This window comes from Fringilla coelebs (assembly GCF_963513975.1).
Source record: "Fringilla coelebs genome assembly, chromosome: 9".
NCBI classification, from domain to species: Eukaryota; Metazoa; Chordata; class Aves; order Passeriformes; family Fringillidae; genus Fringilla; species Fringilla coelebs.
In genome coordinates this window covers 7,546,955-7,573,537 of record NC_140067.1, presented here as the reverse complement: position 1 = coordinate 7,573,537, position 26,583 = coordinate 7,546,955, and the positions used below count along the sequence as shown (strand labels likewise).

General features: G+C 46.7%; 1 protein-coding gene across 1 annotated transcript in view; it reads right to left on the bottom strand.

Annotated features, from left to right (window-relative positions):
* Positions 1–6,725: 6,725 nt before the first annotated feature.
* The window catches only part of AGBL4 (AGBL carboxypeptidase 4), a gene marked incomplete at both ends in the record, with an annotated part of 878,788 nt that continues 858,930 nt past the window's right edge, over positions 6,726–26,583 (bottom strand). The window contains 2 exons of the mRNA XM_084210960.1: positions 6,726–6,849; positions 18,046–18,142. Coding sequence (XP_084067086.1) covers positions 6,726–6,849; positions 18,046–18,142 — 221 coding nt within the window. The remainder of the gene's footprint in view (positions 6,850–18,045; positions 18,143–26,583) is intronic.

The following is a 26,583-nucleotide window of genomic DNA, read 5'->3' as shown; positions in this document are numbered from 1 at the left end:
GAGAGGTATGAAATGTCTGCATTTAGCAGTTATTATTAATTACTGCTTACTTTCTTGGGAGCATCTGTGGTGATTTAGCCAAACACCCGTGGCCATCCCTCAACTGGCTGCTTTGAGTCAGCCATGGAGCCTCATTCACTTCCCTCACTGGCTCTGTGACCCACTTCTGTCCTCCTTCAGCTCACTTCATCTGTCTGAATCTTGGGCCACCATGTGAGAAATGGGTGTTTCCTCACATGGAAAAAATGATATATAAAGCAACATTAATATGAGGTAAAAATCATGGGGGTTTGGATGGTAGACATGAATCACAGAGATAAATATTCCTCACCTTATCCTAAGTCTTGCAGTAGAAGAGCTAAAAGTTGCAGTCAAGATTTCCAGGGTAAAATCCTGGCTTTATTAAAAATAGCAAAATGCTTCTTCAACTAAAAAGACCAAAAGTTCATCCCCTGGAGACTGAATCACAAGTTCGGTGAGACCCATGTTCCCATGCCAAAAAAGGGAGAAGAGGGGAGGAATCAAGACTCCGATGCTGAAGAGCACCTCTATGCTCTAACCAGCTAAAGTTAAACTGTGCTTCTCCCCCTTTTTTCTACCCTCTTCTTCCTAATTCTTAGTCAAGCCTCCTCAGACATTGTGTTTTCCACTTGGTGACTCAGCATCAGCTGCTCAAACTCTTTGGGAGCGTGACAGGGCTGTGACCGACTGAGAGGGAAAAGAAATCTGCCTTAGGGGACACAGAAATGATTAAGTGCTAAGTACAACATGGATTTGCCAGAAAACAACATCCCCACCAAGAGCCTGCTGTCTCCCTGCAGGGCTGAGCTCAGCCTTCAGACTTGTGAACACCAGTGAGCAGATTTAGTGCTCATGGCAGCTCTGGAAGGGGCATCACACAACAATGATAATGCTCAGGGCCTAAAATAATCACACCTCTAGAAATTTATTAACCCAACCTTAAAATGGGCCCTAAATGCTGTAGGACAATCCTCATCAATCTTAGCAGTACATGCATGGAGCAATCCCAAAAACTCCCTGCCTTCACCTGGCACCAAAGGGAAAAAAGTACAAATCCTCAGCATTTGTTCAGGCTGCTTTGGTTGAAAGTATCAGGGGTAACAACCCTAAAAGTGCAAAATGAACAGGGGGCTCTTGATACCCAGTGTAATTTTGTGTACATAACAGGGAATCACAGTAGGATATTGACTCCCTTATGGCTGTGAGAAAGACTTCATCCCCAATGGCATAACTTGATCTAGTACTCTTTTCTTCCAAACACTGGCTGGTAATAAAACCTTCCTTCAGATACACAGGCTATTGGTAGTGCAGTTTGAATCGGCTGGTTTCTGTTCCCATTGCTTCCAGACAGTAAATTTCAAGCCTTACTGAAAAAGCAGCATTTTTATACTTCACAAATTTAGATTCTTTTAAAACATTTTCAAAAATAACCAACTTTTTTGATTAAAGACTTAATGAAAAAGAAAAACATCTGTTCTATCCATGCCCATCAGTACTGATGCTCCCAGTCTCCCCTGTGTTCCTCCCACAGAGGATTCAAAGCCCTCCAGATGCACTCAAAAGCATTTCATCCTTCCATGTGTGCTGCTCTGCACACATGGAAACATGGAAGGGAGAGGTGCATGGGATGTGAAATAAATCACCCCTCCCCATACCGGGCAGCTGTGACAGCCCCTGACAGCCACGCTGCTGCCCTTGGATCTCTGCTCAGAGCCACCAGATGGGGAGGAACATGAGTGATGAGAGGTGTTCCCCCATGCCAGGAGGGGTGCTGGCCTGTCCTGAAATCCTGCCACGCCACCAACGCCCTGTCCCCAGAGCACTCACCTCCAGAGAAGGGACGAGGCCATGGAGGGCCACTCTGCTGCTGAGAGTCACTCTGCTGCTCTGGCTGTGCTGTCCATGCCTGCAGGTGACGTGGCTGCAGCGGCCAGGCTGTGCCCATCCTCCCCCTGAGGGGGCTGTGCGCTGCCCTGCCACAGCAGCTCCATCCTCGGAGCCAGGGAACTTGCTCTTTGCTGTTAAACTGTGGTCATAGGTCACTCAATACTGATATTAAAGCACAGGGAAGACCTCCATCAAGTCTTGCAAGGTGCTTTGAAATCTTTTTTCTGCACAAGGACAGAGAGATTTTAGGGGATGGAAACCAGTTCCTTTGCCAGCCGTGCCAATTGTTCTTTTTTCCAGTGAAAAAAGAAACAGAGTGAGCTCTGCTTTTGTATCATTCCCATCCAGTACCATTCCTCTGGCTGCTGAGGAATCTGGTTTAACTTATTTTAATGTGCAAAGAAGGAGGTAGGTAGACACAAACACACACAAATATATAGAGCACACACACATAGACACACGTAATCTAGGAGGCAAAGAGAGAATCTGTACCTGCATTTGTGATATCTTCCTGCAGCAGGTAAGGAAAGCATCTTTTTCCTTCTAACTGGGTGCTGTACCTACATTGTTTCCTCAGAGTCTATCTTTAGGTTATAGCAGTTCACAGGTTTTTTCAGCAGATGTGTTATTCAATTACTTCAGGGCTTTTCCATTTGTAATATTGTGAAGCAATGATAGCCAGCAGACTTCACCTGTCTTTTAGAGATAGCCAGCCTGGTAATTTTAACTCTGCCCATTTTATCCACACCAGTAAATCTCATAACATGGTTATAGAGAGATTCCAATTTTTGTAGAACCTTCTCCTGGGAATTCCTGTATACAGTATTGCCATAGTCTGTAATGGACATAACCTGTGATTGGATTAATGTTTCCCTAGTGAAGAAGTCAAAGCATTTCATGTTCCTATAACTGGTTTGCAGCTCTGCAGTAAAGGTCTTTGGTGTGGCAGAGAGAATAATTGCAAATTCAGCCCCATCAGAATGTATAATCCCCTCACAGCGAGGGTCTAACTCGGTGCAGTTAGACTGCCCATGCAGGGGTTTGTAGTGGGATTTTCTTGTCAGGAGAGCAGAATGCAGGGAAAACAAGTTAATTTCAGCATTTTAATATTCATCATCCAGTCTGTACGAAGGGAGGCACTTACATTGCTACTGCTCCAAGGGAGCAGCCTTGGGAGCAGCCAAGGGAGCCTGCAGCTCCCCAGAGCAGGGAATGAGGAGAGGCAGGCAGGGCTTTGCAATGGGCCACTGGTCTCCTCACAAGAAAAGCCCCCCACTTGTGTTCAGATGAACATGTGTCTTTGTTCTTAAGAGTAAATACCATTCTGTCTGAATGGAAGCCTAGGTTTGGACCCATCTTGGCTTCTGAACTTGTCAGCATCCCTGGTGTCACCTTTCCCTGGTCCTGACACAAGTGACTAATAAGGAATTACTGTTGAGAGTTCAACATGCATTACTTACATCTGAGACATGGATCATCTCCAGGAAGAAGAGGCTAATGGCAAGCCAGGAGCAGGTTCTGAAGGAGGATCTGCCTGCTCAAGTGGAGGAGGAGAACTTCAGCGCTTCTCACATGGGAGGAAAGGGAACTAGAGGCTGGGAAAAAAAAAAATCTCCTATTTTCAGCTCCCATGCTAGTCTCCCCAAAAAATTTGGTGTATAAACCCTCAGGCAAGCTAGCAGAAACCACTTGGTGAAAGAAAGGCTCGGGCTCCCATCCCCAGATGGTCAGGGAGAGCTTTCAAGAAATACAGTTTTTTGGAGATCCCTGAAAGCAGCTGAGGGTCTCTGAGGAAAGTACCATAAAGTCAGCTCTGCCTTTGGGGTTCAGGGGAGATGTGACTGGGATCTCAGCATGGAAAAATTGGGTACTGGCAACTGTGGCTTAGCCAGAAGGTACCAGAGACAAACTGAAAGAGGAATGAAATGGGAGGCAAGAGCAAAGAGCTTGAACAAGACATTCTGGAACGAGGATGGGGAGGATGGGTTCCAGGACGGGCGTGCTGCCCGGCTGAAGAGCAAGGCAGATGCTCTTGGCAGATAACCTTCTGTTTGGATGTTACAGCACTGCTAGGCAGGTGGAGAGGATGGGAAGGTTAGCGCCATGGGACTTGACAAATGGGATGTCATCATTCCCCATATGGGTAACTGTCTCCAATCTGTGCTTCCTGTGCCACTGAAAGGTCGGGATATCTTGGCAGAAAGGCAGCATCTCTGGCAGAGATGAGCAATCTACTTTAGGTCTGTCCTAAGACCTACAGATTTCAGGCTGTGGGACAGATCCCTGTGCACAAGGCAGGTAAGAATTTCAGAGATTTTCAGGAAAATCCAGTTATTAAATCTAAACTTAAAATATTGACTTTTACAAGTCTGACAGAGGGAGCCTGTGACAGCTGATAGCAGGGCAGCACAAGGGCTTCCCAGAATCCAGCTGTCTTGGTTTTGAAGTGATCTGGGAGCCTGTGAGGAGGAAGAAACGGAAATGAAACAACACACTCATTCCACAGCTGCTTTTATCACTTTATTCATATTTCTAGAGTAGTCTTTTTAGCGGCTAAGCAAATATTGAAACTCTCTCATTATATATATATATGTATGTATGTATATATAGTAACATCCAAAAATAAATAGCGAGGAAGTCTCCAAGTGTTTTTGCAATGAACATGGGAAAGAACATTTTAACTCCAGTGAACCAACTTTGAAAGTCTTCCACTAAAACCCTATAAAACCCAATGATAGTCATAAATTAGCGCTAGATTAATTCAAAGGAGAACTTATCCCCCCCCTGCATACCTTCTAATCCATATCTCCAAGAGGTCATTTTAATTATCACACTGTCACTGCTATTCATTACTCTGCTTTTGGAGACAGAGAGCCAGCACTGTGCCTTTTGGATGCCTTGGAATTCATCATATGAAGGCATTTTATTCTCCCCAAAAATGTACCCAGTTTAACCCTCTCACCTTGAAATACTGATGCTAGCAGGTTTGCTTGGTGTTTTAAATCATTTTCCATACAGTGAGATACCTCCTTCTTGCTTTCAAGCGGGTCCCCCTTGTCAGACAGCAACTAAGGAAGGTCCACCTAATTGGTGGCTCATGCACAGATGCATTCAGCTCAAATTTTGGCAGATCCTGATTAGCTTGTCCTTCTTCAGAGGAATGCAGGACCAAGATTTTGTCACTGCTCACTTGTTCTGGCTGCAGTAATACAAACTGGATGGAAACCATGTGCCACTGGCTCCCAGGAGGTCCACTGGGATATGGGACCCAGCTCAGCCTGACTGTTCCTAGATCATGGCATTCCTGTCCTGGGAAAGAGGAGAGGGACAACCAACACATTTCTTTTAGTAGAGAACAGTGTCTGGGGTTAGTGCTTCTTCAGGGCCACCCCACACCAAGAGGAGCTCATTCAGTCTCATCTTCTGGAGTCATTCTCTCATCTTTTTTCACCCTCAATCTCATTCATCCTTTCCCTCTCTTTCCTACTGGGTATTGGCACATTCCCTCCCTCAAGCCACCATTCCAGCCCAGCTCCTGGCAGAAGGCTGAAGAGAAGCTGCTTCCCAAGGCTTCTAATGGGTTGAGAAGAAGCACTTCTAAGTGCATTCTCCCTTTCCATCCCCTGGGAGACATTCAGAGGGTCATCCTCTTTTGGTCAACAGTTAGAGAATCAAGGTCAGATGTTTCAGAGAGACAAGACTGCCTGGTGACAGTGGCTTTGAGCAGAGATTTCACATGCTGTCCATGTAATGGGGAGGTGCTGAGGTTTTACTTGGGGTTTCTTACATAACACTGTTGGTTCACCCCTTTCAGCACTACTCCTGACTCACCCTGCCTCAGTCATACACCTGTTGGCAAGTCTGGTCTTTCTAGACCCCAAACAGTTTTTGATGGAGGATCACTGTCCCTGCCTGTTGGACAGGTGTTGCAGCAAGTTCCATGCCTGCAGCCTGACAGTCCCATTTCTCACATGACCCCTCTCCTCAAATGATCTGATAGAAGAGCAAAAAACCCAGCCATGCAGTGGATGACAAACTGCACACTGAGGAGCACCTGCCTGGCTCCCAGAAGCTATTTATCAGGCTCTCTTCATGCAAGCTAACAGGACTAGCACATGCAGCAGGCATAAGGGCTTCTGAGCCCAACACTAAAAGGGGAGACATCAGATGGTGCAGTAGAGAAGCCAGGACTCCCTCATTAGTTCATTGTATGGATTACCCCTTTAAAGAGAGAGAAGAGGACTGGTGGAGGAAGGAGAGGCTTTCTCATTTTAACAAATAGCTTTTCAGACACCACAAATGATTTCTGCAAATCTATCAGTTCACTCTTTTTTTCCCCCCACAGATAGGGAAAAAAAAAAAAAAGCCTTGAAATTGATTCACCATCTATAAATAAAAAAGAATCAATAGTAAAATTTCTAGCTAATTTCCCTCTCCCTCTTTGCTCCTTGGACTATTTGTTATCTTAGAAATATTTGTCTGGGGAAAAAAAAAAAAGAGAAACATCATCGATTCCTGACTGCGACGTGTTCCTCCACCTTGCCCTACAGCTCTCCTCTCTCCTCTCCTCTCCTCTCCTCTCCTCTCCTCTCCTCTCCTCTCCTCTCCTCTCCTCTCCTCTCCTCTCCTCTCCTCTCCTCTCCTCTCCTCTCCTCTCCTCTCCTCTCCTCTCCTCTCCTCTCCTCTCCTCTCCTCTCCTCTCCTCTCCTCTCCTCTCCTCTCCTCTCCTCTCCTCTCCTCTCCTCTCCTCTCCTCTCCTCTCCTCTCCTCTCCTCTCCTCTCCTCTCCTCTCCTCTCCTCTCCTCTCCTCTCCTCTCTCAGCATGTGGAAACAGACGAGTCCTTCAGATGTGTCTGGCTCCTCTTCTCAGGTTTGCCTGCAGCGTGGCTGTTCCCGGGGCCCCGCTGGGCAGGGCATTTATGGGGTGGCACGTTGTCCTTCCTGCCAAAGGAAGAGAGAGAGGACAGGTGCTGTCAGCCCTGCAGTGCTCCAGCAGCAGGTCAGCGTGTGTGGGGTGTGCTCTGAGGAGGAGCCGTGTGTGTGTGAGGTCTCACAGCCAAGTGCATCTGTAAGGAAGGCTTTGGCAGCTCCAGACGAATTAGAGGTGGTTAAAGACCAGCTGGTCCCATCCCTCTCTGGCCAGAGCAGGGTTAGTCCTTCCAGGAGGCTTCAAGGGCTTTGTGCTAGCTCTGAGCTCTCCAAGAGAAGGATCCCGTTACTTCTCTTTGGGTGAAGCCCTTCCCACTGTTTTCTCCCACCGAGGTCCCTTCATTATTGCTCATGAACAGGTCTCCTCTCACTGTGAGTATTTCCTTCTGGGGCACCTACCATTCTCAGGATGGCTGGGTTCACACATCTGCTCACAGCTGGATTGCCCCCACTGCCAGGGGTGTTCACAGCTGGGTCAGAGTCTTTGGGGACAGACTGATTGTGTGGCCAGAGAACACCCAGCATATGATGCCAGCTCTTCCAGCATCCAGACCAGTGCCTTCAAAGAGCCCACAAAGATGTGATACTGCTATTTCACTGTGCCCATAACTCCAATTTTCTAACTCCAATTTTCTAATTCCAATTATCTAACTCCAATTATCTAGCCAAATTTCATGCCAAATTTCAGTTGTCAGTATAGTTTGGAGTTTCCAGTGTCCCTTTCAGGCTGCAGCCCCAGCAGAGCTATGGGAGTTTTATAACTGGCCTCCAAAGGAGCAGGGTTGTGATAAATACAAAGTGCTTTTTGCAGTGATGCCCCAGGAGTTCACAGGCTAAGAACTGAGCTTTTCACAACCCAGCACCACAGAACCAGCTCCCCAGCTTCCCACAGCTTATCTGGTGGAAAGACTTGCTTTGTAGCACTTCAGTTCCTGATAAGGAACTAAGTCTCATTACTTGTTTCCCAGACAAAAAACTCCTCTGTGTATGTGCTTACAGTGTGCATGATGAACTTTTGCTGCTTTAAGGAAAAAGAAATCTCTGTTAACAGAGATTTATTTTTAACATTTCTGTTAACATTTCTGTTCTGTTTACTTATAGAGGCATTTTGCTTAGAGGTTGTAATTAAAATCCTCCATCTCACAGCCTGCCACTCTCACTGCCCCTCTTCCCTCTGGGTCCTGGCACACTGGTCACAGCAAGATGGGCACAAGTGACCAGACAGCCTCAGCCCTGGTCTGTCTGTCTGGGCAGAGCCAGGCCTGGGGAAAAAGGGTCACAGCTCACACCAATGTGTGCAGAGGTCTTGGCTGATGAGGGGCTGAATTGCAGAGGGTGTGGGTCCTGAAGCACCATCCTCGTTCAGGGAGGCTCAGCCAGCACTGGGATATCCCAGAGCAGGGACCTTCCCTTCACAGTCCCCACCAGCACTGGTGGCTCTCAGTGGGACTGAAAAGCTGTCTCTGAGACAAACACTGGGACCAGGAGCCAGAGGAACCATCCTTGGCTGCCCTGTAAGCCTGCCGGTGGAATTCCACCCTAGAGCAGCCTTCACCTGCAGATACACCTTCAGACAGCTTCTCCTCGGCACAATCAGCAAAACCCAACTACCCATTCCCACCCCAAGGAAGGCAATCAGACTGTGCTGTCAGTGTTGCTCACACCAGCCAAGGGGCTCCAGTGACCCTTCAGGGAGTTCCCTCAGGCAGCTCTTGGCCCCCTCAGCCATGCCTTGCTCATTTTCCCCCACTCTTGTGGCAGGACACAAACGAGCAGGTCCTCTACTTGTGCCTGATATGCTCTGTGTGCTCTCAGTCTGCTCCCTCTGAGGTCAGTTATTTGAATTCCCCAGGACAGCTGCTGACCCTGGGCAGGCTGGTGCTGGTGCTGTAGCGAGCCCTGCTGAGCCTCAGACACTGGGAGGGAGAGGAGCTCTGTCACACTTCCATGTCACACATCCATGTCACACGTCACAAGTGAAGTGACCTGCCAAAGGCCACGCAGCAGACCTGGGAAGAACTGAAAAGAGCTGATGGAAACCCCAGTTTTCCTGATCTCTGCACCCTGACTCACCCCAAGGAATTGGGCTTCTCTGTAGTGACACAGAGAAACCTGCCTTCCTCACCACACAAGCGTGTGGTTTTCAGTACTTCTGCTTTTATTTGCAGAAGGAAGTTTTGATATACATTTTAAAAATTTGTAATAATGTAGTTGCTGATGGGGCCCAGGGCTCAGAGGGCTTTACCTCCACCAGCCCTTTCCTCCCCATGCTCACAGCTGCTACCATTTACTGCATCTCTACAGCTCAATCACCAACCTAAGGCGTAGTGATATTTTGAAGAGATAAACATTGAGACAAAAATAAATAAATTAGGACCCTTGGAGGGAGACCTGAAAGGCACAGTGAAGTGAGAACAAGCAGTTTCTCTGGTTCTGTGTCTAATTACATTGACATGTTCCTAGACAACACTGGAGACCCAAACACAGCAGCAGCTGTGAACCAAATGGAGACTCATGAAAAACATCAGGAAGCCAGCCAGGCAGCCCATCCCTTGCCCTGGGGCTGCATCAGCACTGCCCCTGTCACTGCTGACTGCCTTCCTGCCCTCTACCAGGGCAGGCAGGGCTCTGCTCCTGGTCCATGCAGACCCCCATTTCTCTGCACCCACTCCAGTCACCCAGCAGCACTGCTGAGTGTCATTCCCACACTCCTCTGTGCAAGTGAAGGAAACAATATAATGTAAAATATGAAAAGAGGATAAAAATGGGTCTTAAACTTCTGTTTTCCTGATTTGGTTAACACAGGAAAAGGAAATCTTGTCATGCCAACAGCACTTAGAAGTGAGATTTTTAGACACTTGCCTTTTTCAGCCATCTACTGAACTGAGGCATCATGAGAATCAAGCACTCAGTTCACATCAGGTACTTGTGACAAAGTGGTTTTTTTTGGACATACAGCCAATTGACAGTCACAATCAAACCATAGCTCTGCTGCATGTTCATTGCACAGACAACAGTTAATCGTGCAGCCATGCAAACTGGTTTGCAAATTGAAATCTCAGAGGCATAGCAATTACAATACCAAATTTATACCACATCTCTCACTCAACTAATTGTACATCCAAAAAATCACCACTTGAATAATCTGAATACATTCACCTTTGCAGCTAAAAAAGCCTTTGCTACATGCTTGATCTCAACACAATTTTGAGTTACAGAACCCCATGGGAAAAAAAAATGCCAACCTCTGATTTCAACAGGAAAATTGCTTCTATCTAAATACAGCAGATGCATAATTCACATTGAGGTCTAACAGCCTGGTGTTCCCAGGAAAGCTTGTTATTACTCTGCAAAACTGGGGATGTTGCTATTGCTGCCTGCAGCTCTCCCAGCCCATCTACAGGACAAGCCCTACGTACACCTGCTCTGAATGTAGTGTTCACATCCAAAATAACAGCACCTGCATTTCTAATTGCTACCAAATCTTAAAGGCCTTAAAATGAATTAGCAGACCTACAAACTGGACTGATGTTTTGGATGGGTTGAGGTTTGCAGAGCCACCAGTGGGGGCACATTTGGGCTGCTGTGGCATTTTGAGCTCTTTCACACACACATTTCTTGACTTTTGTTTCCGTCTCGTGAAAGCAAGGCAAGGTGGGGGGATTTGAACTAGTGACTTTGCAGCTGGTGTATTAAAGAAAGTCAAAATAGAAGAGAATTGGTTTTTAAAGGGAGGTAAAAATAAAGTTATCTAAGCCATGTGAGTGGGATCAAAAATGAGTCATCAAGGCTGGAAAATGGGTAACCTCTGATCCCTGAAACTAAGAAATCTGGCTGCTGTTGTGTTGCTGCTGATCTAATTTTTACACTTTCCTCTCCAAATAGAGGAGACACATTTCCATTGCATCCATCTCAGCTAAACAATCAATGCCTGATCAGTCCCAATGCTTCACTCTCAGGGATGCACAATTAACCAGCTCCATGTTTGACACTGCAAGGGGAGCACAGTATTTTCTGGGAATGCCTGACAAGTTTCAATCGTGAAGAACACAAACCAAATGACCCAGCAGATAATGACAGCCAGTGCCCTGACACTTAGATAATGTGCATGCTCCAAAGCAAGGCCAATTAGAAGCAATAAAAACAAATTTGAAATGTTAGAGCAAAGGTCAGAAATGCTCAGCCATTACCACAGGCTTGATTTTTCTTTTTCTCAAGCAGTCACCAGTGCCTGTTTCCAGTAAGTGAGCATGTAGTCATGTTTGCCAGGTGCCCACCCATCCATTACAGCACGTTGTGACTTCTGGGCCATACAAACCCCACTAAAGTGGTGTGTGGAGAATCCCAGCACTGCCTGGAAATCTCATCAGGTCCATATCCTATGGCTCTGCCCTTCTGAGTGCGGGGGCTGGCCCCTACTGCTTATGGACAAGGCAGATGTTAGAGGGTGTGCACGTCTCTCACTCCACCACTGAAGGGATCCTGCTTCTTGCCATCCATCCCTCACTTCCTGGCCTCCCTCCCCAGCTCATTGCAGCAAGACACACCTGCTTTATCCAGGAGACAGTGCCCAGAGGCAGGAATAATTAGTTTATAGCTGAAGCCACACTATCACATAAGAGAAGGAGCCACAATTACCAGCAATTCACATGGCTCACACTCAGCCACCCCTGTGTACCTCTGCTGACCCTGGAGCTGGAAGCTGCAGAGAGCACAGGAATGGGTTTTGTCTTCACTCCTGTCCTCCCATTTCCTAAGGAGCAGCAGGCCAATAATGGATTGCACTCACCTGAGGAGATGCAGCAGAAAATGGCAGTCTCTTGAGCTCGTTCAAGTTACCAGCGTGATACTGGGATGAACATGCTGTGTACACCTGACATTATCCACATCAACCCACCCTTCACACAGGCCCCTGTCTCTGCTTTCAGAGCAGGACAATCCCAGGCCAGGGTGATGCATGAAGTAACACAAACACTGTGAATCTGCTTATTGAGCCCTGGCTTCCTCAGAGCAGCAAGAGCAGGGAAGGAGAAGGAAAGCAGGTGGGTACCTGCAGGCATACCTGTGTGAGGATGCCTGCGAGAGCTAATCTAAATACATTTAGGGTTTAAATGCAAAGCTGATTAGTGAAACCTCAGCAAGCTCTTATGTGATATGCTCCTTCAGAGTTAAAGTAGCCATAATTCAATTTATTCATTTAGCTCATTTCCAAAAAGTAAATTAAAGTGTAGTAAATTAAATTAAAACAGCCGACAGCACCTTCATTTTGAAAAGGATTGTTAACGTGGACCCTGACTACTTCATACAGTAATGCAGATTATTTTTGCCTGCTAGGCCCCCCATCAGGCACACCAGCTCCCCATCCTGAAGTATTCTTACACTCCTTCTGTTCAGGGAGTCTCCAAGAGCAGGACCGAGCTGGACACGTATTTGGGTGTTTGCATGTGCTTTAGTGTGCACGTGCTCAAATTCAGGGTAAAATCCCTGCAGCTGGCAGCCTCCTTCCCAAGTGTTTGAGAAGCTAATTGTTGTAATGAGGAATTTTGGTGAAGCCTCTGCTGGGAGCTGGCCAAGCACTGCACATCTCTAAACTCTGTAAATGAATCCTTTTCACTGAGCCCACGCAAATGTCACCATTCAAAACCTGGAAGGTGTTCTTTAGTGACAGCTACAAGTATCAAGAGTTGCATAAAATGTGCAGATGTGTGTAGGAGCGAGCTGACAGATTATAATTACCAATAAAGAAGGGGAGAAAACCCCCCAAAATTATTTTTTTAGGCAAAACATATAATTTGCCTTTAAACCTTAGTAGTACTCCCATTACTAATACAATTTACAGACCTGGAAATCAAACTGAAGTTCTATTTTGCTGCCCTCATTCCATTTTCTCCCTCCTCTGCAAATTGTGAGAGGTTTTGCTGACCTTTCATTCATTTGATCTAGAACATTTTTCCTGTTTATTACACTCTGCTCTCCTCTCAGCTACTGAAAATGGTGGGAGAAAAGATAACAAGACAATAATTTAAGTTTGGGACAAGTGAGCTGGGGATGGAAACAGAGCCTCTTGTGAATAAAGCAGGGAGGTGGTTTCACTCCCAGCTCTCACATCAGTCATGGCCAGGTCAAAGAAAGCACAACCAAATGTAGGTGAAACCTCAAAAATCCTGAGCTTGAAAATGCAGAGAGGAGTTTTTCTGAAACACAGGCAGAGGTGAGCTCAGGAGAACACTCCAGACCCAGTGGGGCAGAAGGACCAGTGCTCAGCACACGCCAGAGAGCAGCACAGCCCTGGCATTGGTATCAGAGCCTGTCAGCCCACACAACCTCTGGGCACAGCTGCTTAGTGCTGAGATGGGGCTCAAAATGAGCTGTCCCTTTGGTCAGACTGCCCACACACAAAGCCTCTCCCCATCCCCAGCCAGTGTGGGGCAGCAGGCAGTGCCCTCTGAGGATGGTGGGACAGTCCCGTGGGCAGATCCAGCCTGTTGGAGACACAGCTGTGCTCTCATACATCATCATTAGAGCTGCAAAGTCAAGCAGCAAGAGGAGGAATTGCCAGAATAAAGGCTGTCAGAGCAATTTTAATTCAACCTCCTGGCAGATATGCCTTCTGATGGGGTCTTTAATTACCTCATCACAGCCTACTTTTTCTTCAGCAAGGCTGCTGCTTTATTCAGGGCACGATGGACAGACGACAATTAATGAAGGGCCAGTCAATATTTTGTTCTGTCCTTTTTTCATTCAGTGTGTGGCCCCAGGCACTATTTGCCACATGCCATCAAATCCCTGCTCTTAGAATTATTCATCTTCTTCTGGGCTTTCCTCTCATGTGTATCAGTGCAGCAATTGTGAGTTTCCCACATAGGAAGGAATTTCTTTTCCAGAACTTCTGTGGGCACAACACAGAAACCCACAGAAGATCTGTGGGTTTTACCTACAGGAAAATATGGGGCAGATATGAGCTGCAGAATGCTCCACCAGCAAGGCCCAGGTGGGATTTCTCAGGATACCCACACTGCCTCTGTTCAAAGCCCATCTTCCCTAACCTCTGCCAGAGCTGTTTAAACAAACAGGACATTTAGAATTTGAAATTCAGTGTGACCAGAATATGAGTAACATGGACCTGGTGGCTCTCAGAGAGGAAATGTCAGTGGTCTAAAGAGGGAAGATCTTCTCTGCTGATGCTGTGCTGGAGCAGGGGGCTCTGTTGCAGCCAGGGAGCCAGAGTGAAAGAACAGAGAAATGCTGATATGGGCAAAGGGATGAGCTTCAGGCAGTGCAAGCTGACTGGCATTTGTGAATTTTTCACCAAAAGTTCTGTTTCTCCAGCTTAGTCATTCTCTGTAACAGCTGTACTCTGCTGTCTCTTAATCTTACAAATTTGTCACCTTTTACCAACCTCCTTTCAGAAGAGGACATTTCACACTTTCAACCCAAGAAATCTTAATCTTTCCTCTGGCACAAGTAGAAAGAGGTGAGAGCAGGACAGAGACTCTTGTAGGAGGAGGAGCTCCCTGTGCCACTGGCAGCATCAAAGGGAGCCCCACTCAAATGGTTTCCAGGGAGTGCACTGGGAGTGGAGCTCTCTGGTCACTGAACAGCTCAGAAAAGGAACAAGAGGAAAGGAAGGGCATGAACCTTCATTGCTGTCCAACAGCCCCTTTCTGCACTGCCCTCTCCTGCTCTGTGCCCACTTAACCCACCCTCAGAGAGCTGTCTTAGCATCCAGGACAGGCTCTCTGAGCCTCTCTCAAGCACGGCTAAGTGGCAGTGCTCTCTTCTCCAGCAGCTTCTGCAGGCAGCACAGAGCTCTCTTGTGCCCTGCTAGAAATTCATGGGCTTGTCACTCCAAAGAGCATCCAGCATTTTCAGCAAGGCTTTTAATTCATTAGCTCACAGAGGAAAATATTCTAACCTTCTTGCCCTCCTCAGCTGAGTCATTGATGCTTTCCTGCCTTGCTGCAGACACTTCACCTTCAGGAAGATAATTTCTTACCCTGGGGTTACTGCTTCAAACCTGATTTTACAGGCTATGGGAAACTCTGTGGTCACTCCAAGGGGAACTGGGGGGATGCTGGAGGAAGCTCAGTCAGAGGAAAGAGGCTGAAGGGTTCTGGGAGGAGCTGGATGTGCTGTGCTGGGCTCCATTACTGGAAGAAGTTGCCCATAAAAGCTGTGGATTCCCCGTCCCTGGAAGTGTTCAGGGCCAAGTTGGATGGGGCTGGTCTAGTGGAAGGTCCACCATCTAGGGGATGGAACTAGATGATCTTTAAGGTCCCTTCCAACCCAGACCAATCTGGGATTCTGTGATAGGTTAATCTGCAGGTGGCATTTGGGCTCCTGTAGGCAAGGACAAGTGGGATTCAACCCCAGGTCAAGCCAACCAGTTGGGTTCCCTTACAGGCAGATAATGACATTGTGCACAGAACACAGATACAGTTATTTCTCGTGACCCTTGAAATAAGCTGCATTTTTGGTAGCAGAGGGTGCCCCACCTCCAGCCTCAGCCTTGTTCTGTAATCAGAGCTGTTGCATCAGTTGCTGCCTCTGACTCCAGATGATCCTGATCCCATCCCCACTGAACTGCCTGCATTGCCTGTGCTGTAGGATGCTGTGCTGTTCTCTGACAGCCTGACTGCATGGACAAAGCTCTTGCAAAGGGGCCTGAATTTGGGTTCCAGCCCTATTTCTGACCCTCAGGTCCACCTCTCCCTTCATGTGCCTCAGTTTCCTTCTCCAAAACATGGTGACTCCAGCACAAACGTTTCCTTCCTTACGGTCAGACGTGCTCTGGAAGTGTTGCAGGTTGTTGCTATTTCCAGGCCTGTCACTCTAACACATTTTGGCTGCACTAATTCCCTCAAACAGAAATTGTTCTGCCTGTCCTAGTCTGGGACAAAGCAGGCAATTAGCTGTCCCTTACACGTTTATTAACTCTGCAGCTTTCTTTCAATGGCTATGTGAAATCCAGTAATGTTTAAATATATTTTCATAAACTGTGGGCACAACATGTCCTGTTTCCACTAATAACCGTGCCATATAATTAGTCCTGATTACACAGATATTTAGTATCATTTTACATATTCCAGTCCTTTCCTAGTGCCACTGCCTAGCCAAGGCATATTTAAAGCTACAGCCATCTCCCTTCTGTTTCCCAGCAGCTTGCAGCAATTCCTTTTGGAGAGGACTGCAGTTAACACAGCACCTTCAAAGAACAATCTCATTTTACTGGTGTACATTTTAGCTGCATATATATATATGCACATATATGTATGTATATATAAAGGCTCTGATCAAATGTCAGGTGACAAAGCCCAGGATACAATAGAAGGCATTTATCTACTTGCAGGGAAAAACTGGTGTTTGAAATCCATCAGGAAATTAACAACATGAATCTTTAAAAATCCATTCCTTAAACATCTGTTGGCTTAGGGCTGAACATTGACCGTATTTAGGATTTTACTGTGAGGTAGCACCCCCCAAACAAAAGATCCCTCACTGCATTAGGCTCTGGTGGGGGGACAAGAAGAATTTGCTCTGTGCAACTCGATTAGAGATGTGTATCTTTCCCTGCTGGCGTGGCTGTCTCTATAGAGATGGACATGGATATTTGATGAGATTAAAATGCTTCAGTTACCACTGTCAGTGGTTCTTTAATTTAAAATGAAGAAAGCAAACAACCATTCCTTTTGATGAGGTAACTGGATGATGCTATGGAAAAGCACTCTGCTGTCAGGTGGTAATTAGGTTCAGTAATAGTTGTGGGTTTTTAGCCTTGGAGGCTGTGGCCCCTGGGAGTCTGAGAGAAATGATACATTCAATTTCCGGAGGAGAGGAAGATGCTGGATGCTGTTCTCTGCTAACCCTGCAGGTCTCTGCAGATAAGAGCATTCAGAACTGCAGTGCTGACAATCCTCCTTGAGCCAGCCTAAACTGTGGTGTCAAGATCACAAACAGAAAAGGGAGATGGGCTCAAAGCAGGCCTAACACAGGCAGCCTGGCTCTGACCACATATTTAAGGAACTGCCAGAATGGCTGCAATGAGAGGATTTTTAAAGGCTGCAGAAGGAACTCCAGCAATTGCTCTCTGGTCTGGGCTGATATTTGTAACATCCATCTTACACATCACTAGAAAATCTTCAGTAGGAAAGTGTTCCTTTGCAAACAAGGAACATTCCCAGAGCTACTCTTTTAAGGGAGGAAAAAAGCAGGAAAATCTCAAGGCTCAGCTGCCTCCCTTGCCAAGTTGGAATTGCCTTTTCCATCGCAAAATATAAACTATATATATTGGTTGTGCTGTTAGGAGTTGAAACCCAAATGAAACATTCCAATTGGTCCAAATGCATTTAATTGAAATTTTCCAGTCTGGAGGCATTATTGCTGTTTTCTCAGAACAGAGGCAAATGCTGAACATTATGTTTCCCATGAAACAGGTGCTCAGGTTCCTGCTCTGCTCCCCTGTTCATGTTGTTACACAGCTTTTCCAGCTCAAGGAGTGCTGGTTCTCCATCAACAGCTCAGTGGTGTCTCCCCTGCTAAGGGACACTGAAAGGATGCAGTTGGCCAACACCAGAGAAGAACCAGCAGTGCTGCAGGGAGCCAAGCCTGGGCATTTCCTGCCTTTGTGCCTTGCTCACCAGTGCCTGACTTCACACCCCACTTCCTTTTGGATGAACACCCACTGAATTTGTGGTTGTGAAACTGGAGTGGGGGCCCAGAGTGAGAGGGGATCCCTGGGCAAAGAGTCCAGCTGGGCTGGCAGAAGGAACCTGCCTGTGGCTGCCAGCACTGCAGCAGCTCCAAGGGGAGGGGGAGAACTCTGCCTCAGCACCCAGTAACTCCCTGAAGCACTGAAAAAGTTTTCACTTCCAGAATTAAAGCTTTGCAAAATAAAAGCGGGTCTGATTCGCTCTCAGGAGATAAATGAAGGGTAAGTCCATTAAAGATACTGGTGTGAGATTGGTGCACAGCAGACAGAATTCAGGAAAGATATCGATATCTCCAAAATCCTCTGAATGTTTTTTCAGACATAAACCAGGTATCTTTCCTGATCATAAATGCTTTATTTCCAAATGGAATTTCAATAAAATAAGCACAGTTAGACTAGCACTTGTTATAAAGCCATAATGCAGTAGCACTGAAGTTTAGTCAGGAAAGGTATTAAAAGAGCAGCCCAGCTAAAGCAAGAGAAATTGCTTTCTGACCTACCGAGTTTTGGGAGTGGGTGCTAGTGGTCCCTCCACCAAGGAGTTCAGCCTGTAGTAATCCAAGAATGTCCTGGCCACATTTCTTCCAAGCTTCATATCTGTGAGTTTTTAATTAAGGAGCATTTTCTTAATCATTAAAAGTAATAATAATAATAATAATAATTTTAAAAAAGAGCAGATTCTAAAGGTAAGTTATTGCTATTTTATGCAAGAGCAAGTTTTACAGCAACCATCCCACAGAGCTCAGGCTCCAGGCAAAAATGACTTACGCTGGCAGATAAGGTGGGGGTCATCTTGTTTGCTTCTTGTTTTCACAGGCAGATGCTGCATAAAAACACAGACAGGAGGAAACAAACTCCCTTTCCCCCCACACCTGGCTGCAGATCCCTGTGGTTCTCATGAAATAATACACTAGACAAAAGGGGCCCTCCCAATTTCCACATTCAGGGAGAATAATTACCTTAAAATGCTTGGATACAGGCAGTATTTCTGTATCCAGGATACAAGGTCAGCTGTAGCATGGTGTGAACCTGCCATGGACCAGTGTGCTGAAGGTTGGGATTAATGCTCTGGCCCCACACACCTTTAGCTCTGACCCCCAGAGTGTCATGGGAGAATTCACTCTTCTTTCCCTGTGTTCTATTCAGAAGCTGAAATGGTGATTTTAGCACCGACCTGGAAGGACAGTAGGTTACCTTAACAAGTTCAGCAGTAACTCTGGTGTTTCTTCTCACTAGCCACGGTTTCTCCTTCAGCTGACCCCTAAACCCAGCATTAGGCAGGTGCTGCCCATCAAAGCTGCCATGGAGACCTCAGGGGCACAGGAACCAGACCTTCCTGAAGACTCAGCTGCTTACAAAGAAGGTGAATAACCTGTGGATTGCATTGAAAAACAATATCCCAGACAACATGTCCATGGGCTGAACGTGCAGCTCATGTGAGAAGTCAGCATTAAATCTGCCTGTTACAGAGCAGCATCTCATCATCCACAGGGTGACATCCAGCTAGGAGATATCCAGTGGACTCCATCATCCATAGCTGAGTTGTGGGGGCTGAAGGCTCCTTTATTTGCCTATTTTGAACTGGTGCTTACCCAGGCTGCAACAACCTCAGGGTGCTCCAGAGGGTCATGGTGAGGAGTATTTCAGCAGGGCTGCTGCAGCAGCTGAGGTGGGTACAGAACCTGGGGAGACTGAAGGGATCTCTGCATCCAACACCCAGCAGTCCAGGAGGATAAACCATTGCTGGGGTGTTTTGTGTGCATGTTTGCATGTTCTGCTTTATCAGTAGTTATCTGCTGATGTTGCCATTAGAGGAAAATTCCAGAAATGCAGCATCCCAGGGGCTTCCAGCAGCGCCACTGAAGACACTGGCTCCTAAATGGAGGTTTTATTACCCACCCACTTACATTAGGCACATCAAAACAAGTGAGCCTGAGACATCAGGTTCACGTAGCACTGTGAGATCTCTTTATCATTTATTTATTTATTTATTTATTTATTTATCTAGTTATAAGGAAGGTCAAGCCAACGTGACAGTCTTTACTTCTGCAAAAATCCAGACACCAGCTCTGCTAGTGCTGCAGTCAGGTCTAGTGGCTGAGGATGACTCCTGACGTTCCTTTTCCCTCCAGTGATCTTACCCTGCTTTTCCAGCTCCCACTGCTGTGCCTGGGAATGGTTCCATGGATCTGTCCCTCCCGAGGGTCTGTCCTGACACACTCATGATCCTAATACCACATGTGCTGTGGGCACCTCTGTTCTCCTGGCCAGCAGCAGGGCAGAGCCAGAGCAGCTGGTGCTCCCAGCTGTTGCCTGCATGGACAGGGAGAGGCAGCTCTGTGGACCAGCACGGGCTGTGTGGACCAGCACCAGCTGTTCCCCAGCTGTTCCCCAGCTGTGGCAGTGCCCAGCAAGCTCCCCTCGCAGCCTACCAGCACTGCTGGGCGAGACCAGCCCTGCATGCAGGGAGGCTCAGAAAGTTGGAGACAGCCTGAACTTTAGCAATTTGAGGGAGGGCAGTGTTTCTCTGAAAGTGTTTTGTGATTGTTTCTGGAATTTGGGGATGGCTGGGGGCAGTCTGGTTGCTGCGGATGTGGACTCAAAGCAGTGGTGAAGGTTAAGAGTTCAGAGTTGTCTGAGGAAGAGAGGAAGAAGGGGAGAGGGCTGTCAGACACTTAAGGGATTGAGAAGACTAACATGGCTTGATCTTGTAGTTTCTTTCATTTACTCGTCACTTTAAAGACATGAAGTGGTAATTGGACTCAGTAAAGTCTCAAGGACATTTTGTCAGTGGCAATCTCAGAAAGCTCCTCTGCCAGAAGTGGCCCTGCTGCCCTTTTCTTTGTCTCTCTGCATTGCTTTTGTTTGCACAGTGGGAAGCTCCTGACCTGCTGTCCTGGGGGAGGAAGCCCTGGATGGCAGCGGGTGCAGCCCAGGAAGTGGCTCCATAAGCTCCTGCCTTACCACCCTGCCTTAAACCTGACCTGCAAGGATCCAATTCCATTGCTGAGCTCAGCTTAGGAACAGCTTTCTGAAACTGAGGACAACTAGCCACTGGAATAACCTGCCTTAGCACATCAGGAAATCTCCAGACCAGAGCTCTTCAAGAGCAGGCTAAACCCAGAGCAGACATGAATGGTTTAGGTGTAACTGGTGATGCATGAAATTTGGGTAAGGAAACATAAAAGGGCCTCTCAGGCCACTTCACCCCATTTTCCTACAGTTCTCAACATATTTTGAAACCCACATAGAGACCTGTTTGCTAAGATTGCTAAGAAAGCTAAGGGCATTTTGCAGAGCACGGACACCGATGGAGAGCGTGAAGAAACTGGGAATGCAGTGCCACATGCATCCACTGAAAAGTCACAAAATGGAATCATTTGCAGTCAGCAATGATGAAAAGAGACTCAAACCAGCATGGGATAAAAAATGTGCATGTTCTAATACTAGTCTCTCCAGCCATCCTGCCCCCTCTGCTCTGCCTGTCACTTCTGCAAGGGATGAGCAGTTTCTGTCATGGAAATCAGGCACCTGATACATAAAACCAGGGGCAGAGCATTGGTCTCTCCCTGTGACTGTCCAGCCTGGGCAAGAGCTGGCGTGACTCCCTCTGCAAGCGCCAGCAGCACGTGTGTGCAGAACTGGTAGAGGAAAACAAATTAAAGCAATAACATTTGCATTTATCTCTGGTGCACGGAAGGCTCAAGCTCCTCTTTGGCTTGTAGTGTATCCTGAGCACATAAATATCAGCTACTGCAACCCAAACCCACTTCTACTGGGTGCCTTGGTCGGTTGGTTGGTTTTTAACCAGCTTTCTTTCTGCAATCACACGTGCTGTGTGCCCACAGGAGCTCCCTTCCTAGCCTGAGCTGTGCTTGACAGAAGGCCATTTCCCAGCTATTCCCATCATGGGGGCTCAGCTCATACAAGACATCAAAATGTGTTTGGGAGAGTCGAGTTGGAAACAGCTGGGTGTGTCCTCACCCTCACTAGCACCTGCAGCACCTTCTGATCTCTCTCCTTCCTGCACAGACTCATTCCTCCATACTCCATATTTCTACTTGGAAGTGGAAACCTGTGTCCCTCCTGCAAACGCCCTTCTCGCAGCATTCACCCTGCGAATGGCATCAGCAGATTTGGGGAGATTTCAGGACAGTCTGTTTATGCACAGCTCTGCCAAATTTCACAGATGTTCGGATGTTCAAGAATCGTGCTGGGCTCTCTGCAAAATCCCGCACGTTGATGGTCCCCACCATGCCCCACAGCCCAAAGCTTCCAGCCCTGGTAAGAAGGGAGCACAGAGGAGTGGGGACTCTCACAAGCCATTACTAGTTTTCAGCTGACACGATTCATTGAGCCTATTGTGAACAGTCTGCTTAAGCTCCAGCCTCTGGAAGCGCAGACAGAGCCTTGTTCTGTCTGTGCATGGAGGCAATAAAAATCTCAATTTGGAAACCAGTTAGCAGTACAAGTCATTAGGGGAGGTACTAAATGTTGCTGCTTTAATAGCTCACTGATCCTTTAATAATGTCACTGCTGCAGAGCATGGTGGCACCATTCGCTCGCTTTTGTTTTGCTTTTTGAAATTCAGGGTCATTCCACTTTCAAGTGAGTGGATTATCTCTCTTTCCTCCTTCTGCCAGACACTGCAAACTGCTTTAAATAATTAGAAAAAAGGATGGCTCCTTCAAATTCGCCATCTCATTTTCATAAGGTCCAGTGTCATTGCTTTGGAACAGGAAGAGAAACCGTGATGGTGGTAAGGATTTGACAAGGGCAAAACAGTTAGCAGCCCCCACTCATCTTTGATAAGTCCTGTGGGGTCTCTGCCAAGCAGATTGGATCTCTGGTTTTATGTCTCATCTAGAGGACGGCACCTCCATCAATTTGAAACACTGCACTGGGTTATTAGCTTATGGAATTTATCCAAGTTTAATCCTAAGTAGGATTTGAAATGTGACCATTCGGTCCAGAGGCACCACTGACCAGACCCACGCAAGTCTTTTGTTTCAGACAAACAGCTTTAAGTTATCCTAAAGACAGACAGAGAGAAAGAAAAAAAAAAAAAGGAAAAAAAATGGAAAGGGAGAAAGAGGGTAAGTAAAATGAGAACAAAGAGAAAAATGAACCTTTTTAATAGCTCAGATTAAAAACCAGAAGAAGCTCTTTGTTTGACACAACTGAATTTTACAGCAAATCTCAGTCCACCACAACAACGATCCTGTTATTTATGAAAAGAGGGTTATTTTGTTTGGGAGAGTCCCAGATGACTGTGGTCAGTGAGCATACTGTCAGCTTCATACAATCCCAAGAGAAATATGGACGAGGTTTTCTCATGTGTTTATAACAGCTTCCATCAATGGATCAAACCCCTTCCCGACTCGAACAAGAGCTCTAATGGAAAATGGCATTACAGGGCTTTAAACCACCATGTTATATCATGCCAAGCCTGATCAGAGCTAGTCCTCTATTTCAGCAGAGCTGTTTTCACCAGTTACTTACCAATTTTGTTTCACAGCACTGACACTGCTCTCTAATAAAAAGGTGTTGCCCCAGTCTCATCTCATGGGGGGCTCACTCCAAGCAAAGTGTGACTGGGGCAAAACAGAGACTTGGTGGTGAAGGAGGGTGGGAACAGGGGCTGTTCCAAGGCTTTTCACCAGCATTTAACATGGTGCAAGTCTGGGTGCTGATGATGCATCCTTCCCTGGGACTCACTCCAGGGAAAAAATGTCCCCAATTCCTAGCACAGCTGGTTACATACTTCAAAATCTTTATCAAAGGAGGAAGTTTCTAAAATGGGAGTGTGGGGAGGAGATTGGGCTTTCCATAGCTCCAGTGTAAGAACCAGGCTCAGTGTGGGAATTACTGGGGATACCCTCTCCTGGTACTCGGCAGGTCAGATTTGAGAAATGCAGTCAGACCATCCAGCCTTAAAATATATAAATGTCCTGAACTGCCAACCTGGAAATAGCAAAGGGACTTTCCTCAAGGAGAGTCATTCCCAACAGCTCCTGATCCCTGATGGGACAGACGTTTTTGGGAGCCAAAGGTAACAGCAATGACGAGCCTTCATTTTTATTCCTCTTGTGTGTTATCAGGGAAGGAGCCAGGCGGAAAGATCCCCGACCGACTATTTCAGGCTTTCAGGCCCTTTTCCTGAAATGCCTGATTGTGGTGGAAGAAATTACCAAGATGGGAGCTGTGTGCTCTTCTCCCTGAGTAATCAGAGGCCTGTAATTTTCTCTCCTGCTCTGACAGAGGAGATTGGAGAGCAGGTATCTTGGAGAGCACTGTTCTATCTGTGCAGGAGGGACTGTGCTCAAGGACCACACCGTGTTTCCCATGGCCTCACTTCAATATCAGCCATCGTTTTTGTCCTCCTGAACTGACCTGAAACAGGCAGATCCCACTTCACAGCTGGCCTTGGAGAACAGAGGAGGTGGTGGTGCTGCACAGGAGCCTGTGTGTGGACAGAGCCAAGGGCTCCTGGCCCTGCTGGGGTGCTGCATTGAGGGGCAGCAGGGGCTGGAGGGGAGCAGAGGGTGGGGGAGCACCAGTGTGCCCCAACTCTGCAGCTTGTGAGACTGGGCACCTGTGAAGGAGGTGCCCACCTGAACCCATTCTGCTGCTGATGCAAACCTGCCCGTGACACTGAGCTGGAGGGTGGCTGCCACACGTGTGGCCATGAGAAGGGAGCGCCTGACTCAACAAAGATTCGAGACACACAGACAAGTACAGGAAATTCAGGGTGCCCAAACAAGCTCAGTGAAGGCTGGGATGTCTCAGACACCACTGAGAACACCACAGGGCCACAACCCATTTTTCCTCTGCATCCACGTGCCTTTCCCAGAGCTGTGAGCATGATTTTACAGGGACACCTCCGATTGCTGCTCCACTGTCCTCATGCCATCTTCACATTGCTCCATGCAAGTGACATTTTGTCCATCTTACAGTCCCTCTACACCAGTGGGAGTTGGAAATGGGCCCTGCTGTAAATGGTAATCTGGCCTAAGCTACAAAATGACCAAAGAAAATGGTTTATTAAATATCTTGGCATTGCTGACTCCTGATGAGGCTTTCTGAGGGACAGAGGTCAGAGCCAAGCTCACAGCTGAAAAAGGAAAAACCCTGAAAGAAGGAATTTCAGCATCAGTGCATTTTAATTCATTAAAATATTGCAGCAGCATCACTTTGTAAATTGGTATACTGTAAAGTTATGCATTTAAAACCTGATTGTAACAGCTTCTATCAAACTGTCCCAAAATTAATTTGGGCCTGAATTTACTGGTCTCACATTAATGTCTGATGGATCTTTAATAAGAGTAGCAGGAAAACATAGAATGAGTCTCTTTTGTGATTTTAACATTTCTGATCTTTGCTATTGTTTCATTCTGGTTACTTGCCAGCTCTGGGAAGGAGCCCTTGTGGATTAGCTGACCTCAGCTCTTTACACAGTCAATGAAAATTACAGAGCTGATTCTCTCTGATGTACTGAGAAGGGATGAGGACAGGGGAAGAAATTTCTGAGTGAAAATCCAGCATTCACAACCTTCTATTCCTGATGAATGTTCTCAAATGCACGGGGGAAAATCAGCACAAAAAACAAAGCCTTAACAGTTGTTTTCAGCTTGGTTGGAAATGCAAGAACAGTACAATACTCTCCAATTGTAATTAACCCCCCCCCCCCCAAAATACACTGGAAAATCATGAGCTGAACTCTTTGGGGATCCTCTTGGTCCCTCACGTCTCACAAACATGACAATCCCTGTTGTTCCAGGTCTGGAAGTTCCCATTAGACATTCCACCCACTGCTTTGGGCATAACGTTTACTACCACCCAAACAAAATCAGTTTCAAGATAAATGGTAGAAAGAGTGTTTCGACACACCAAAGTGTGGATAAACCATTTCTCATCTCTAAATTGCTGGAAGCTGGTGAGTTGTATAAATCACAGCCAGGCATCAGTAATCTGCTGTGTGCTGCATCTTCCCTCTTCAGCTGCAGATTCCACTGCCAGACAGGGCAGAGTCAATAGCTTTGACAAGAGCAATCCTACAAAGGAGAAATTAAGAAATGGGATTGACTAAGAAAGATGAGGAACTAAGAAACATGAGGAACTAAGAAAGAGAAGCCTGTGTGTAGCTGGGTTTAAAGTTTTTGAGTAAAGATAAGGAGAACTGAAGAGTGCTGGCAGTGATTGCAGGATTCCCTGGGATTTTAGGGAACCTTCCTTCCCTGCCTGGGATACCACAGGTTCCAAGGGGAACTGTTGGTATTTGAGAGCACTGACATCTGCTGTCCAGTGTCTGAGCAGATGCAGATGACCTCCTGGAACCTCCCTGAGGTCACCCAGCTGAAAAAGGACTCAGTCCAGTGGCTGTTGGATGGTCTAGAGTCAAGATGCCTCTTAAGAACTTGCTCAGAGCCACATTGGATTTATCCTGCTTTTAGTCAGTCTTTGTTAAGTCAGATCAAGGCACCATCAGCAGTTGTAGTGGGCCAAAGGCAGGGAAGGGAGCCTTGTCCTCAGGAATTGGCAGAGCTCCCCTCTCAATCTGTCCTGCAAGGAAAAAGAACCATGGCCTCAGAGGCTGTGCCTTTAAAAACACTTTCAGTCTCCAAGTAATAGTCATGCTTCAGTGTGTTCAGCATTTCAGCTGAGCTCAGTACAAAGTGCAGTGATTTAAAGCTGGGAGATCAGGCGGGATTCAGCAAATTCAGAATTATTTATTTCTTTAGAGCAGAAAGTCTGGCTACAGATTATTTACTGCAAATGGGTCTGTTTGGGGGAGGGGAGGAAGGCGAGAGGGTAGAGAAGGGGTGAATTGATTGATGGAAATTTTTTCAATTAAAACAAGCAGTTTTTAAAAAAGATTAAGTGTTTTACTGAAAACTGTGAAATAATTCAAAGAGTCTGGGGCTGTACTAAGGGCAGATCATAGAGATGAAAATTGGGGGGTGGGGGGGAGAAACAAAAATTTTGTTCTGTGGAAGAAAGGAAGGAAGAAGAAAAAAAGGGGAGGGGGAGAGAAAAAA